At 36.8% G+C, this 16,976-nt stretch overlaps 1 protein-coding gene across 1 annotated transcript in view; it reads right to left on the bottom strand.

Annotated features, from left to right (window-relative positions):
• Positions 1-13,147, bottom strand: part of LOC105438852 — a 61,710-nt gene extending 48,563 nt beyond the window's left edge. The window contains exons 1-4 of the mRNA XM_030997451.1: positions 13,002-13,147; positions 10,802-10,900; positions 1,919-2,266; positions 1,281-1,379 (exon numbers count right to left, since the gene is read on the bottom strand). Coding sequence (XP_030853311.1) covers positions 1,281-1,379; positions 1,919-2,266; positions 10,802-10,900; positions 13,002-13,146 — 691 coding nt within the window. The 5' untranslated portion in view covers position 13,147. The remainder of the gene's footprint in view (positions 1-1,280; positions 1,380-1,918; positions 2,267-10,801; positions 10,901-13,001) is intronic.
• Positions 13,148-16,976: the final 3,829 nt, after the last annotated feature.

Below are 16,976 nucleotides of genomic sequence, written 5' to 3'. Positions count from 1 at the left end.
TGAGGTTACCCTTTGTACGTGCCCCTTTTTTTCCAGAAAATTTCCAGACAGTTTTTTTTTTTGCTGACGCTCCACCACTTCCGCTAGGATGTGGATTAAATGAATATTGTTTCAATAGTCACCAGATTCATGGGTCTATTTAACCACCTTCAACATCAAGCTACTATCGAACTGAATCATAGTACATGTAGATTATGGCTTTGGTGGGTGCAACCCAAGAGATCCAATATCTACCCCTCCCGAGGATATTAGGCTTAATGCAAGACAAAGATATATTATTCAATGACATGAATGCTGCTGTAAAACCTGAAGGTCAAGATCTTGATCAGATAATGTTCCAACTAAATCCTTTAAGGAATGTGCATCAAGTGCCGCATCCATACTACAGAAATTATATTGAAAAAAATAATACAATGACCGGTGAGGTGCGCTTCTCCTCATTCCTAAAATAATTCCTGTCTTGTCTGGAAGATTCTGCACATAAAACATCTAGAAATGAGGTGAAGAACATCATACCCCCCCCCCCCCCTCCCAACACACCTTGGTTTTTAGTAGACGAACTTAGGTGAGAAATGTAAAAGAAATGATGAAGAAAGTTCACCATAAAAAATGCTTTTCACTTTAGAAAATATTTTGAGAGTGTTGGAAATGTGCTAACATAATTTTGTCATAAATGTTTGTTTTTATCTGCCACAAAAGTTTTTGGCCGTGATGATTATTATCTGTGTCAAGCCATTATGTATGAAATTATTTCTTTAATTATTTGTATATGATATATGGATGTTCTGTATATGATGAAATTTGTTTTGAAAATAAAGAACCCTGTGGAAGGGGGAAAAAAAAATTAAAAAATAAAAAATGCAAGAAACTAATGATGTTGACTAATTTCTTAATTTTTTTAAACAGTGGAGAAGAATGTGAGAGAATGCAAAATATATGGCTTCATATTTCATTACCCTTATTCCAACAATTCTGTGTTTGTGTACCTGGACCAACGTTTCCTAAGACTTGTTATCAATAGCATGTCACAATAAATGATACAGTGAAACCAGTCTATAAAGACCACCTATTAATTTTAGAGCTTGTTATTAATAACAATTTTTTATTAAATAAGCCCTTGGTTAGAGTAATTAGGAGATACGCTAATTAGTATTTCTGTAAATTTGCCTATTCTTTATCATGTAAATGGTAGTAGACAGCAGAAAATAATGTGTCAGAACACAGAGATGTAGTCAAAAAGAGTTTCAGTATCAAAACTAAGGAGGTACTCTGTTACTTACTGCATAATGATTCATCCTCATAATTGTCACAGTTGTAATATCCATCGCAAACCAACGTCACTGACACGTCCATGCTCGATCCTGAACAAGGAAAGAAATCTAAAACAGAAAAAGGACGATGTGTGTTTTAGGAGTATTAAGTTACTTCTGATTTTAAACATAATCTCTTAATAATAGTAGCCATAATCTATGTTTTTCCTTTAAAATGACAATTGAGATCAACAGATACATTTTCAGTTACAATTGATCTTGCACATAGACTATAGCATATATGCCTCTTTCGTGTTACCGGTAATAGTTTTAATACTTGTTAATGGAAGGGGGCCCGACCTAATTGTTACCTTGCAAAAGGCTGATGATATTGGTGGGAGGTGGAAAACCCATAATTTTGAATTGCAGATTTTAACCTACAGCGATCCATACACTCTTCTTAAGCTTGTTAAGCAATTGTCGTTGGTGGGAAATCTACTATTTTACATCTAGTGATGTCACTGTTCAACAATAAAGCCAAAATCTTAATTAATACAGGTTGATCAGCGCATTTATAAGTCACTTGTGTTATCTCCAGTCATTTGATAAATAACAAAAGCCACAATAGGTATTGAACAGTAAAGTCTGATTGATGCAATTAGACTCACTCAGCAAATCAATGGCAGTAACACGAACATCAATCTGAAGATCAGTGTATTGCCTCCCTCCTATGACAGCAAACCACATCTTATTGATATCTACGTACACATCATCAGGACCGTAGTATCTATATCCATGGATAGTTGTGATAACAGACTGGTTGTCAGACGGATCGTGACCTGTCCCTATTTGGACTGTTTCATCACCATAATCGAGATACAAATCTTGAAACACAACCTGAAATCCATTTGTAGCATTTGTTTGTAGTAAGGTTGCGTTATACAATCGTCTTGTGTTTGTGTATGGTAAGGAGATGAAATGTGATTCGCCTTCCTCAAGATATGTTGCTGAATAATCTGTAAGAAAGATTTGTATAAGACAAAAAGAAAGAAATGAATTACTCTGACTAGTGTGAGAGCTTCTCCCTCCCCCCTAAATATCCTATATTATCCATATGATATCACCCCCTTAAATTACTTCTACCACCAAGGTCATTCCCAAAAAGGTTGTCGGCCTGACCGTATCTGTTAGAGCTCCAAAAACAGAGCACAAAATCAGGTCAGTTTCCTCCCATCTTCTTCATGCACGAAAAATTCATTGGAGGAAATTATGATGGTAAATTACACATAGGAAAAAGTGAAAACATTTAAACAGGGATCGGTTTACCGGTAATAATATCGGACACTCCTTGATAAATGAGGTCATTTTTCCCCCAAAATAAAATAGACAGTTTTTATAGGAAACATTCTCTATTCATTACAAAATATAAAGTCTGACCTGTCCTTATATCCAGACATACGACTTCAGATTGACAAAATTTGGTGCTTGAATCCGACTTCATGTGGTCTGTTGAGGGGGATTAACCCAACAACTACACTCAGTCTGCCACACTTTTATCAATGAATTAAAAGATACTTTGAGGGTCATAATTGTATGATTGAAATGGTTGGCCATTCAGGACCAGTCTTTGGCTTCTACCTAGTTGTGAAAAGTCAATAGAGCAAAATTGGATACCCTAATAGGCCGAGAGCATAAACGCCATGACCCCCGTGACTAAAATATCCAAGAAAGTTTATGAGACAGACATAACAAGTCTGTCTTCAAAACTGTCTTCATCGTAAAACTGCAATACTGTAATGAAATTATATAATTCATAAAATAGTAGAGAAGGATGTGAGAGAATGGGAGTTATAGTGCTTCATATTTCCGCACCCATATTCCAACAATTTCGTGTTTGTGCACCTGGGACCTGTTTCATGAAAAATGTTATCGATCACAAGGTACAATAACTGTTATAAGCTACTAAAATCGTGGCATTTGATTGGCTGAGAGAAAAATTTTCATAGAATCTTAGAATTAGTTATTAATAACATATGCTATCAAATCATGAAGTACAACAAAACCTGTCATACTTGTAAGAAACGCAGTACTAAATATCAGTTGTTCTTTAACTTACTGCATGCTAATTCATCCTCATAATGATTGCAGTGGTAAAATCCATCGCAAAGGACAGTCTGTGACACATTCATGTTGGAGCTTGAACAAGCAAATAAGGCTGGTAGAATATAGAAGATGGAGAGAAAAATTAAATTTATGAGAAGCTCTTAATGCTTGGAAATTTGACAATTGAATACACTTTTAGTAATTAGGCACATTACAAATTCACCTTCTTTATACTATTATTTCTGGTAAAATTAGGAATATGCTTCATCTTCATCAGTCAACCGGTGTTGAATAATTCTCATTTTACAACTGGTAAAATACCAGTTATCACTTCTTCAATACACAGAGCTTTACTGTATATCCTACCGATATTTTAAAAGAAAATTCATAAAACACTCACTTGATAGGTCAATGGAAATGATCTCAACGTTCATTTCAAGACTGGTGTAACTCTTTGCTCCTATGACAGCAAACCACATCTCATTGATATCTACATAGACATCATCAGCGTAGTCTCTATATCCATGAATAGTTGTGATGACAGACTGGTTGTCAGATGGATCGTTACCTGTCCCTATTTGGACTTGAACATCATAATCGATATACAGATATTGGAAGATAACTCGAAATCCATTGGTAGCGTTTGTTTGTAGTAAGTTTGCGTTATACAATCGTCTTGTGCGGGTGTATGGAAAGGAGATGTAATGTGATTCCCCTTCCTCAAGATATGTTGCTGAATTATCTGTAAGAAAGATTTGTCTAAGTCAAGAAATAATTTTTTTTTTTAATTTAGAAAAGAAAAGAAAAACAAGTACTTATCGCATCTGTAGCTGATTCTGATCAGATTTTTAACTAGAGATTGGTAATGGTAGATAAGCTTCAACATTTTGTACTGTCTAGTCCATATGATTTGACCCCCTTGATTTACTTAGAGGAAAGATTATTCCCCTCAAATTTGTCAACCTGATCGCATGTGTCGGAGATCCTAAAGCAGAGCCCAAAGTCAGGTCAGTTTCAACCAATTTTTTAGGAAAAATCCTTTTTCATTACAAAATATAAAAGGCTGGCCTGTCCTGATATGCAGACATATGACTTCATATTGACAAAAGCTGGAGCTTGGACACGACTTCATGGGATCTGTTAAGGTTGTTAAGGAGGATTGCATACCTGCCAACAATTGAAAATCTGTACCCTAATCGGAGTCTGGGTTGCACAGACCCAAGCGAGGGCAAGAGGCAGTGACCCTGGTACAGTTATATATCTACGTGTGTATTGAACAGGCGATCACATGGCCTACCATGGCCATGTACATGTACATGTATGCAGCCTCAGTGTAACTGGCAATACGTGGTAAATCTGTACAAAAGAGCGAATACAAATTCGCTGCTCGATCGTGCAGTCATTCAACGCATGCAGTACGCAAACTCTCAAAATCGCGGCACATGGTATAACATACCAAATTTGTCTTTAAATTTTTTTTATCAAAAAACTAGATGGATCTTCGACTGCACGCAGTCAAAATTGATGCCTCCACCATAGAGCAATTTTACAAACCAAAACAGAAATAATTTCAAAAACTCGAGTTTGAATTCAACAGGTTCTCAGAATATTGTAATATACAAGCTATTTATCATACACATGGCTCTGCAAGATACATACATGTCCTGAATTTGATATTAATCAATCTGTCGGTTCTAATGATAATGCATTCACAAGCTAATTTTGCATACATAATGAGCCCCATGAGGTTTGACCTCATGACCCTAAAATCTAGTCAGCTCAATGACTCTGCAAGATACATTCATGTCTTGAGTTTGATGGTAATCTGTCCATAGGTTTTAATGATAAATCGATCACAAGCTATTTTGGCATACATAATGAGCCCTTTGACCTTTGACCTCGTGACCCCAAAATATAGTCCATTGGCTTTTCAAGATACATACATGACCCCAATTAGACGCGAATCTATTAGTCAGTTCTTGAGATAAGGCAATCACAAGCCATTTTTGCTCACATGATGATCGAGCCCCATGACCTTTGACCTCATGACCCAAAATCTAATCAGTTCATTGGCTCTGTAAGATACAAACATGTCCTGAGCTTGATGATAACCTGTCGATCGGTTCTAATGATCATGAGATCACAAGCTATTTTGTTAACATAATGAGCCCTGTGACCTTTGACCTCGTGACCCCAAAATCTAATCAGTACATCGGCTCTTCAAGATACATACATGACCCAAACTAGACGGGAATGCATTAATCAGTTCTTGAGATAACGCGATCACGAGCCATTTTTGCATAAATGAGCCTCATGACCTATGACCCTCATGAAAGTCCAAAATCTAATCAGTTCATTGGCTCTGCAAGATATATACATGTCCAGAGTTTGATGATGATCCGTCCATCGGTTCTAGTGATAATGTGATCACAAGCTATTTTTGCATACATAATGAGCCCTGTGACCTTAGACCTTGGATCTCATGACCCCAAAATCTAATTAGTTCATTGGCCCTGCAAGATACATACATGACCCAAGTTTGGCGGGAATCCATTGGTTCTTGAGATAACAAGATCACGAGAACGGAACGTACGTACGGACGGACAGACGGACTGACAACCTGAAAACATAATGCACAAGGCAGACAAAACAAGTCTGTCTTCAAAATGATGAAGAAAGTTCACAGTAAAAATGCAAGACACTGATGAATTTCACAATTTCGTAAAACAGGGGAAAAGAATGTGAGAGAATCCGTAATTAATGGCTTTATATTTCCGCACCTGTATTCCAACAATTCTGTGTTCATGTACCTTGGCCCTGTTTCTCAAAACCTGTCATCAATAACAAGTTACAATTACTGTTTAAGCTACTGAAATCGTGGCATTTGATTGGCATAAAGAATTTTTTTTCAAGAATCTTTTATCAATAAAATTTTTATGAAAACAAGCCCGTTGTAACTAATACTGTTTTCAAACTGGCTTCTATCAGAGTCACACCGATGAAAATATAGATTGGATTTCCTTATGTAAACAAAGGTGAAACCGCCGTTTTCCCTGCTGTCGCTTTCATACTGCTGGTGAAATTCACTCGCTGTGGCGAGCCCTTGCCGGAAGTGAAGAATTATTACATAATTATTAAGCACGCGCCCCATCTAGTAAGCATGCAGCATGTTCAACAAAAAGTCAGCAAACACAGCTGGTTACGATAAAGCGCGCATATACTGCGACATTTGACCATTTTAATCGCTGTTGTCTCCCGAACGCATTCACAGTGGCTGTTTTATTGGTGTCACACCGATAGAATGAGAATTTAATCGCCCATTTCTCTTCTTTTCATCGGCTATTTAATCAGCTTTTTCTCCTCTGTAGCTTTCATAGTGGCCATTTCATCGGATGCATCAAAATCAGGCCAGTTTGAAAGGGGTATAATTAGGGGATACACCTTTTCCAAATTTGTCTAAGTTGAATTCTATATCACGTACAGTAGGCAGCGCAATGTCAGAAAACGGAGATGAAGTAAAAACAAATTTTAGTATTAAACTAGATGGAATTTTGACTGCGCGCAGTGGAAAATGATGCCTCCGCCATAGAGCAATTTAAACAAGTTTGGAGTTTAAATCTCCAGTGGTTCTTGAGATATCATGATAAAAATCTCAATGCATGGAATTTCATAAGTTGACCTCTGTGACCCTTGACCTTTGACCTACGTGCTTCAAAATCTAATCAGATTGTCTTCCTATGGTGATACACACTATCATTAAGTTTGAAGTTTAAATCTCCAGTGGTTCTTGAGATATTATGATATGGTGATACATACTATCATTTAGTTTGAAGTGAAAATTCTCCAGTGGTTCTTGAGATATCGCGATAACGATCTCAATGTATGGAATTTCATAAGTTGACCTCTGTGACCCTTGACCTTTGACCTACGTGCTCCAAAATCTAATCAGATTGTCTTCCTATGGTGATACACACTATCATTAAGTTTGAAGTTTAAATCTCCAGTGGTTCTTGAGATATTATGATAACAATCTCAATGTATGGAATTTCATAAGTTGACCTCTGTGACCCTTGACCTTTGACCTACGTGCTCCAAAATCTAATCAGATCGTCTTCCTATGGTGATACATACTATCCTTAAGTTTGAAGTTTTTACATCTCCAGTGGTTCTTGAGATATCATGATAACAATCTCAATGTATGGAATTTCATAAGTTGACCTCTATGACCCTTGACCTTTGACCTACGTGCTCCAAAATGTAATCAGATTGTTTTCCTATAGTGATACACACTATCACTAAGTTTGAAGTTTAAATCTCCAGTGGTTCTTGAGATATCATGATAACAATCTCAATGTATGGAATTTCATAAGTTGACCTCTGTGACCCTTGACCTTTGACGTACGTGCTCCAAAATCTAATCAGATCGTCTTCCTATGGTGATACATACTATCCTTAAGTTTGAAGTTTAAATCTCAAATGGTTCTTGAGATATCGCGCTAACAAACTCAATACAAGGAATTTCATAAGTTGACCTCTGTGACCTGTGACCTTTGACCTACGTACTCCAAAATCTAATCAGATCGTCTTCCTATGGTGATAAATACTATTCCCGAGTCTTAAGTTTAAATCTTAAATGGTTCTTGAGATATTGTGATAACGGTCAAACGGGACGGACGTACGGACGTACGGACGGACGTACGGACGGACAACCCGAAAACATGATGCCTCCGGCACCACCTTCGGTGGCGGAGGCATAACAAAATGAAGGAAGTATTCTGCTACTTACAACATAATGATTCATCCTCATAATTGTCACAGTTGTAATATCCATCGCAAACCAAAGTCCCTGTCACGAACATGTTCAATCCTGAACAAGGAAAGAAATCTAAAACAGAAAAAGGAAGAAATGTGTTTACGAGTATTAAGTTACTTCTAATTTTAAACATAATCTCTTAATAATAGTAGCCATAATCTATGTTTTTCCTTTAAAATGACAATTGAGATCAACAGATACATTTTCAGTTACAATTGATCTTGTTCTGGTCATGCGATTTCATTGTGAAAGAAACGGTGTGGAATCGATCAGAAAGGCTTGATCATGAAGCATATAAGTATGTATATGTATTGCAAAGTTCTAGAATCATCACAATGATAATAAATTTGGCCAAGTCTTGGTAAAGTTACAAGCACTGTACACAGAAGGATGTATTTGGGACTACACTAACACGTGGCATACAAATCCGTCCCGATTTAGAATATGAAGGCATTTGAAGAGCCATGCTTTTCAGGGAACATTTCTTCCACCCTTGCATAATACAATGATAACGCTCACAAATTATTTTTCACTTCTTCCCAGTACTCAACCTTCTCTTTAAGGGGCTAAATTTGATAGTGCTTATAATACATCCACAGGGGCACCCAAATATATCAACATTTTAAAGAATTACTGTCCATCCAATTTTCAAAATTCCCAAAAATTTGCATTACCTTTAATGGTTACGTTACAAAAGGCTGTTGACACTAGCTAGAAGTGGGACACCCACTCATTAGATATTCATGTCGGCAAAACTTGAATTGTACATGAACATGTAGTTATTAACCTTCAATAAATACACTCTTCTTGAGCTTGTTGGATCATTTTTGTCAAAGTTGGTGGAAAATTTTCTTCCCACATACTATTTTACATCTAGTGATGTTACTGTCTAACAATAAAGCCAAAATCCTTATTAATACAGGTTGATCAACAATATGTTATCTCCAGTCATCTTATTAGTAACAAAAGCCACAAGGAATTAAACAGTAGAGCCTGATTGATGCAATTAGACTCACTCAGCAAATTGATGGCAGTAACATGAACATCCATCTGGATACCACTGTATTGCCTCCCTCCTATGACAGCAAACCACATCTCATTGGTATCTACATAGACATAGACATCGCTGTTGTATCCATGGATAGTTGTGATGACAGACTGTATGTCAGACGGATCGTTACCTGTCCCTATTTGGACTGTTTCATCACCATAATCGAGATACAAATATTGGAACACAACTTGAAATCCATTTGTAGCGTTTGTTTGTAGTAAGGTTGCGTTATACAATCGTTTTGCATTGGTGTATGGTAAGAAGATGAAATGTGATTCACCTTCCTCAAGATATGTTGCTGAATAATCTGAAAGAAAGATTTTTATAAGTCAAGAAAGAAAAAAAAGAAGAAAAAAAAGGAAAATAAAAAAATAAAAGAAAGTAAGTGACTTTTGCATCTTACACATGATTCTGATTCAATTTGATTCAAATGATTTTATTTCTCATGCAAAACATAATACAATGAAATTGCAATGTTATTTGCAATTTGATTGTATAGTACAAAAATATACAATAAAACAAGACAAATATAATAGTAATGGCACGATAAAAGAGGAGCTAAATAGAAGCAGAGCTTGTTGAAGTATTAGTTCCCCAGAGGGTGTTTTATAATACATCTTGAAAACAAAGTATACATAGAAAATCAATAAGTCAACAAATATTTAACAATAAAGAAATTTGGGGAATAGATAAAAACGAGGAAAAATTGGGTAAAAATAGAAGAAGGCAAAACAGAAAGAAAGATAGAAAAGGAAAATAAATGATTGCACAAGCTCTAGAAAGAGGAGGTTAGATGAGCAGAAAGAGGGAGAAAGGGATTGATTTGAGAGTCTGATTAGTACGTCAACTAGAGATTGGTATATAAACTAATGATAATGTGGTCACGAGCTATTTTTGCATACATAATGAGCCCTGTGACCTTTGACTTTGTGACCCCAAAATCTGATTAGTTCATTAGTTCTGCAAGATACCGGTACATACATGACCCAAGTTTGGCATACAAATCTGGTACTTGGACATGACTTCATGGGATCAAAATAAGGTGGTTTAGGGTGATTGACTCGACAGCTACATGTCAGTCTGCCACACTTTTTATCAATGAATTTGAATGTACTGCCGTGTTGGGATCGTTAAGGAGGCGAGGAATATAAATAAAGAGACTTGTAATCATTCTTGTTCACAATTTCTGGAGCATATATTCAATCTCAATACTCAACTACATAACACAATTATACTCTCTAGCATACGAGATACAAACATCTCTATGTCTAGTCTCTGTAGTCTATCTCAATTCTTGTTCAGCAGTTGATGGCTGAAATCGAAGTCCCTATGATTAGCCAACTTTCCAATCAGGAAAGTTTCGGGGAGAGAAACAATGTTGGGATGGGTGACTTAAACATGCTTATGATTCGTCAATGGTCAGGGTTGCTATGGTATTATGGGGAGTGGCTATGGAGAGTGCAAGTGACTGGGGTCTAAGTTGTATTATATGTCTTGGTAGTAGGCAGCACAACATAATGTGTTAGAACACAGATTTATTCTAAAAGAATTTCAGTATCAAAACTAAGAGTGTATTCTACTTACTACATAATGATTCATCCTCATAATTGTCACAGTCGTAATATCCATCGCAAACCAACGTCACTGACACGTTCCTGTTCGATCCCGAGCAAGAAAAGAAACCTAAAACCATCAAGAGAATGATGAATATTACCATTTACTCTTTTTTAATCATGAGTACACCTATTTCTAATAGTATGTTTTGGGGGTTTGTATACTCTTTCTTTTATTTCATACAAACAAAATGTTTTACACAAATTACGAAATTCTATTAAAATCGACTGTTGATAAATAGGCCTACTCTCACGTGCTCAGAACTGAAAATTAACGTACTGTTAATTAATATATCCATGTATCAAATGTCAATCTAAGTCTATGAGTACATTCAGTGTAATCCTTGTGCCTATACCCTAGACCTACACAACTAATTACAGGATAATGAACCAAAAATCACTAGAACATAATCTGCTTTTTAAAAAAGCAAGCCTTTTAGAAAATCTTTAAAATATTTCTTTTTTACTACAATGTAGGATATTCAATTGTTCACACAGTTCATTTTTATGTGTAGGTGGAATACATAGTAGACAGTGACAGTGGCGGATCCAGGGGGCCCGGGCCCCCCCCCCCCCCCCCTGAGAAAAAAAAGTAGGAAAAAAAAGGGGGAAGGAAAAAAAAAAAAGGAAAAAAAGGAAGGGAAAAAAAAAAAGGAAAAAAAGGAAGGACAAAAAAAAAGGAGGACAAAAAAAAGGAGGACAAAAAAAAGAAGGAAAAAAAAAGAAGGAAAAAAAAAGAAGGAAAAAAAAAGGTAGAAAAAAAAGAGAGAGAGAGAGGACAATTAAAGGAAAGAGGAGAGAAAGGGAAAGAAAGAAGAGGAAGAAGAAAAGAAAAGGGGGAAGAAGGAGATCGGGGGGGGGGGGGCAAAAGGGCCTCGCCTCCCGGGCTGTTGCCACTCCCCCCCCCCCCCCCCATCAAAAAAATTAGAGAGAAGGAAGGAAATGAAAAGAAAAAAGGAAAAGAGGAGATAAAGGGAGGGAAAATTGAGGAAGAAGAAAAGAAAAGAAGGGGGTATCAGTTGCAATTTTCCCGCCAACAAGTTGTGGATCGGGGTGGGGGTGGGGCAAAAGGCCCTTGCCTCCCCCCGCCCCTGCTTGAAAGGAAAAAAGTAGAGCTAAAAGGGACCGAAAAAGAGAAAGAAGAAAAAAAAAAAGAAAAAAAAAAGGAGAAATAGATCACTTGCGGTTAATCCCGCCAACAACGTGTGGAGAAGAGTGGGGACCAAAAGGACCTTGCCCCCCCCCCACCCCAAGCAAACCTAAATGAGAGAGAAGGAAGGGAAGGGAAAGAGGAGAGAAAGAGACAGAAAAAAGAGAAAGAAGAAAGGTAGGGGAGATCAGTTGTGATTTTTCCGCCAACAAAGAGTAGATAAGGGGAGGGGGAGCGGGGCACTGGCGTACTGATCGGGGAGGTTCTTGGGGAAATAATTTTTTTTTTCCTAATTCCAAAGCGGTGGTTTACACATAATGCTGAAATGACATAATTTCAGAGATTTTTCCTAATTTTTTTAGTAAATTATACTTTTTATGCGTTTTTTGTAAGATGACAAATTCCTAAATTTACAGCCAGGCAAGAAATATGCTTCTTGAGATGCCCCCCCCCCCCCCCACTTTTTCGAAAAAGAATATTAAAGAGAAATATAAATAAAGAGAGCAAGAAAGAAAGAATAGTTAATTGCCAGTGTCACAACAAAAAAAGGTTTCAAAAAATGCTCATCTGACTGTTATTAAACGCCTAAAACCCCTGAGCTTCCGGGGGCTCTGCCCGCGGGACCCAACCAAGGGCCCCAAGACAGGCCCCTTGATACTCATCTGACCGTAATTAAGTGCCTAAAACCCTTGAGCTTCCGGGGGATTCGCCCGCCATCTTACAACAAACGCATAAAAAGTATAATTTACTAAAAAATTAGGAAAAATCTCTGAAATTATGTCATTTCAGCATTATGTGTAAACCACCGCATTGAATTTGGAAAAAACCACGTTAATTTTTTTAATTCCCCGAGAACCTCCTCGATCAGTACGCCAGTGCCCCGCTCCCCCCCCCCCCCCCCCCATCTACACTTTGTTGGCGGAAAAATCGCAACTGATCTCCCCTACCTTTCTTCTTTCTCTTTTTCTGTCCCTTTCTCTCCTCTTTCCCTTCCCTTCCTTCTCCTCCTCAGTAGTCATACCATTGGTGGTGATATCTGATGTTGGTAGAGCAGTAGTTGTCATAGCTGAGGTGATTCCCCCAGTTGTTCCCGATTCAGTTGTCTCCTCCTCAGCAGTTAGACCATTGTTTGTGATATCTGATGTTGGTAGAGCAGTAGATGTCATATCTGAGGTGAATCCTTCTGTTGCTCCTGATTCAGTTGTCTCCTCCTCAGGAGTCAGACCATTGGTGGTGATATCTGATGTTGGTAGAGCAGTAGATGTCATATCTGAGGTGATTCCCTCAGTTGTTCCTGATTCAGTTGTCTCCTCCTCAGTAGTTAGACCATTGGTTGTAATATCTGATGTTGGTAGAGCAGTAGATGTCATATCTGAGGTGAATCCTTCTGTTGCTCCTGATTCAGTTGTCTCCTCCTCAGTAGTCAGACCATTGGTTGTAATATCTGATGTTGGTAGAGCAGTAGATGTCATATCTGAGGTGATTCCCCAAGTTGTTCCTGATTCAGCTGTCTCCTCCTCAGTAGTTAGACCATTGGTTGTGATATCTGATGTTAGTAGAGCAGTAGATGTCATATCTGAGGTGATTCCCCAAGTTGTTCCTGATTCAGTTGTCTCCTCCTCAGTAGTCAGACCATTGGTTGTGACTGTTAAGGAAGCAGTTGATGTATTACATCTGAGGTAATTCCCTCAGTTGTTTGTCAACACTATAAGAGTATGTAGAAAATTATTTAAAAACATTTGGCTAAAGATGTATGAAATAATTCGGTGCAGTGTTTAAAGACGTGTTTACCAATGGAGTAGTTATCATGGTAATACCTGAAATTGGGTCATTGGTTGGACTAAACGTAGCATTACCTAGGAAAACAAAAGAATATTGCATTATTTGCTTAAACATAGGCATGTGTTTCAATTCACTTGTGCCTGTTAATCAGTACGAATAAAGAAATATACAATCACACATATATGCACACACATACTCTTCTCAACACTATTAATTAAGAGTATGTAGAAAATTATTTTTAAATATTTGTTTAAAGTTTAAGATATGAAATAATGAAGGATAGTTTGGTGATGAAATCGACCATGTTTCTACAACAGTCAGGTTTACTACTGAAACTTTAGTAGTGTAAAGAAATAAACTAAGTACAATAATATGATGATAAATTTTGTCTGTTTAAATGAAAGAAGAACATGCGGATCATCAAATTGGTTCAAGTCATAGATTTAAATTCTTGAAAAAAATCTATTTCATTTACTTTTATTTACTGCAATTGCACTTTGCCATAATGTCCAACATTATTTTTGCTCATATGTTTGTATTGTATTTTTTCCGGTGTATGGTAATTTTGACGTCAAATTCATTTGGGTATTACCATACAAACAGACATACTGAAAAACAGCCTTTGGGGCTGAAATCGACCATGTTTCTCCAACAGTCAGGTTTACTACTGAAAATTTAGTAGTGTAAAAAGAAAACCCATGTACAATAATGTGATGAATTTTGTCTGTTAAGATGATTAAAGGAAACCTCACCCCAAGAAATAACTTATAACTTAAAATAATTATTCTGAGAGATTTATTGTATTCTTGCCCATTAATCTACATGATACCCCACCAAAGCGTATGTGAGACGTATATAAAACAAGATATTCTTTGCATAATGTACAGTTTCTCAGTACAACATAGGCATCGCCATTTGCTCGATATCACAGACCTAATATGCAAAGTCGTTTATCAAGCAAATGTATTCAAATCTATAGACGAATCGTCTGGTTTCTCTCATGAATGAAATGTCAAAGCTTCCATGCTTTGCGCGGGAGGGGGGAGGGGAAAACTGAATTCAGAAAAGGATTAAGAGTCGAGAACGGTAAAACAAATCGTCTTCTTTCTCTTATGATTTAATGAAACATAAAAGCTTCCGCGCTTTGCGCGGAGGGGCCGGGGAGGAACTGAATTCAGACGAGGATTAAGAGTCGAGAACGGTACAACGAATCGTCTTCTTTCTCTAATGATTTAATGAAATGTAAAAGCTTCCGCGCAAAGGGGAAAACTGAATTCAGACAAGGATTAAGAGTCGAGAACGGTACAACAAATCATTCTCTTTCTCTTATGATTTAATGAAACTTAAAAGCTTCGGCGCTTTGTGGAGGGGCAAATCGCCCTTCTCTGCACCCCCCCCCCCCCCCATTACGTCAATGCTAGTCACCATTACGTACCAATATGTGGCTCGCATAATTTCAAATTCGGGCCCCCCCCCCAAGAAATCCTTGATCCGCGCCTGGACAGTGATAGATAAACATTTAAATTTAATCTAGGCCTATCAACAGTGATAAACGTTTGTTCAATGTTACTTACCCCCAACTGCAATGTGGATGAGGGATGTCATCCAAAGAATGAGGAGAAGCTGGACAACTGAGTGCGTTTTCCCGAAACACTTCTTCATTTTCATTCCGTTCTTGCCACTGGGATTAAAATTAAAAAAACTGATCATGTTAACAATAAAAAGATTTGTAATATCATAATGATAATGATATTAATAATAATAATTATAGTGATAACAATAATGATAATAATATTTGGATAATGATAATTGGACAGAGGATACAAGGCGCTGTTTCCTAATAAATCAATAAATTAAAATGCATACTGGTACACTGTAGAGGTTTGTTTTCAGATGTTTTATGAAGAAGTCAAGTATTATTTCTTAGAAATGCAGGGAGTTCATTCCATAGGCGTGGGGCAATGGATGGAAAAGGTTCGAATCCAGGCTGTTTTATAAAGGTCAAGATCTACTTTTTTATTTAATTCTCCATTTACTAGAATATATTGGATTAGAAAATCAGCAAATATTTATTTCATATGGAAGTATCTTAAACTTAAAGGGGAAGTCCAGCCTGATGTAACCAGAAATAGAGAGATTAAGCAAAGATTGACATGTTAACATAGTGAAAGCAGAGATATGTAACATGTTCTGGTGAAAGATTGAGCGAATTCCAATTAAAGTCTTTTTTTTTTTTTTTTTTTTATAATCCGATCGAACAAACACTAATTAGCAACTCTGTGACGTATCTTGTAAGGTCCCCCCTCCCATTTGCCAGATGTACCGAAAACTTCATAAAAATTCACTTATTTCTAAAAAGGGTATCAATCACACATGCACCCGAGATATAATCATTGCACATGTGTTTTAAAAACCGCTATATGAAACAAGGGAACACAAGCTATTGACATTTTAGAAAATTTTCAGTATGTAGCAAATGGGAGAGGACCCCATAATGATAAATCAAAGAGTTGCCAATCGGTGACTTTCTTGTTTTAATCAGATTGTTCTCAAATCTTTGCTGATCTTTTTCTCATTTTCCAACCAAATCATGGTGAATTTCCCCCTTTTTTTCTGTGAACAAAAAACAAATTCAGGTTTTTAACCTGTCTTTTCACACTCAACAATTCAACCCCGCCACCCCTGGATATTTATTTATCAAACTATAGTGTGACAATGGCACTTCAAAGCCATTCATACCTTTCATTTAGTTCTAGCCTGAAATAAATTCCTTAATACTTTAAGAAGTGGTGCGAGGAGCCAAAACATATGATGGGTTTGGCCAGGAAGAATTAATTTTTGTTCTTAAGTGCCAGAAACACAGTGCATACGACTCAGATATTACTATGTTGGATTGGGGCAGGGAGGGGGACAGCTTTGTAATTATTTTTGTATTCATTGAATTTATTTCTCAAAACTCCAAAAGCATTTTCCATAGTCATAGTTTATACAAATTGAAACATACCGTAATCATAACAAAGCTTTTTTACCATTTTATAAACGAACTTACACAACATGATTTATTAACGTATAGGACTAGAATATATCACAATTCAAAAATTATATTACAATAGGACAATATTACTGCACTACACAGTTATGTCATTCCCAAAACAAGCATTGCTTTGTTTCTAGATATTATTATACAGAATCAAAAATACGAGTTTTTCTTTTA

The sequence above is a fragment of the Strongylocentrotus purpuratus genome, unplaced genomic scaffold, assembly GCF_000002235.5.
Source record: "Strongylocentrotus purpuratus isolate Spur 01 unplaced genomic scaffold, Spur_5.0 spur5_scaffold_4, whole genome shotgun sequence".
In the NCBI taxonomy this organism is placed as follows: Eukaryota; Metazoa; Echinodermata; class Echinoidea; order Camarodonta; family Strongylocentrotidae; genus Strongylocentrotus; species Strongylocentrotus purpuratus.
This window is presented reverse-complemented; position numbering and strand designations above follow the sequence as displayed.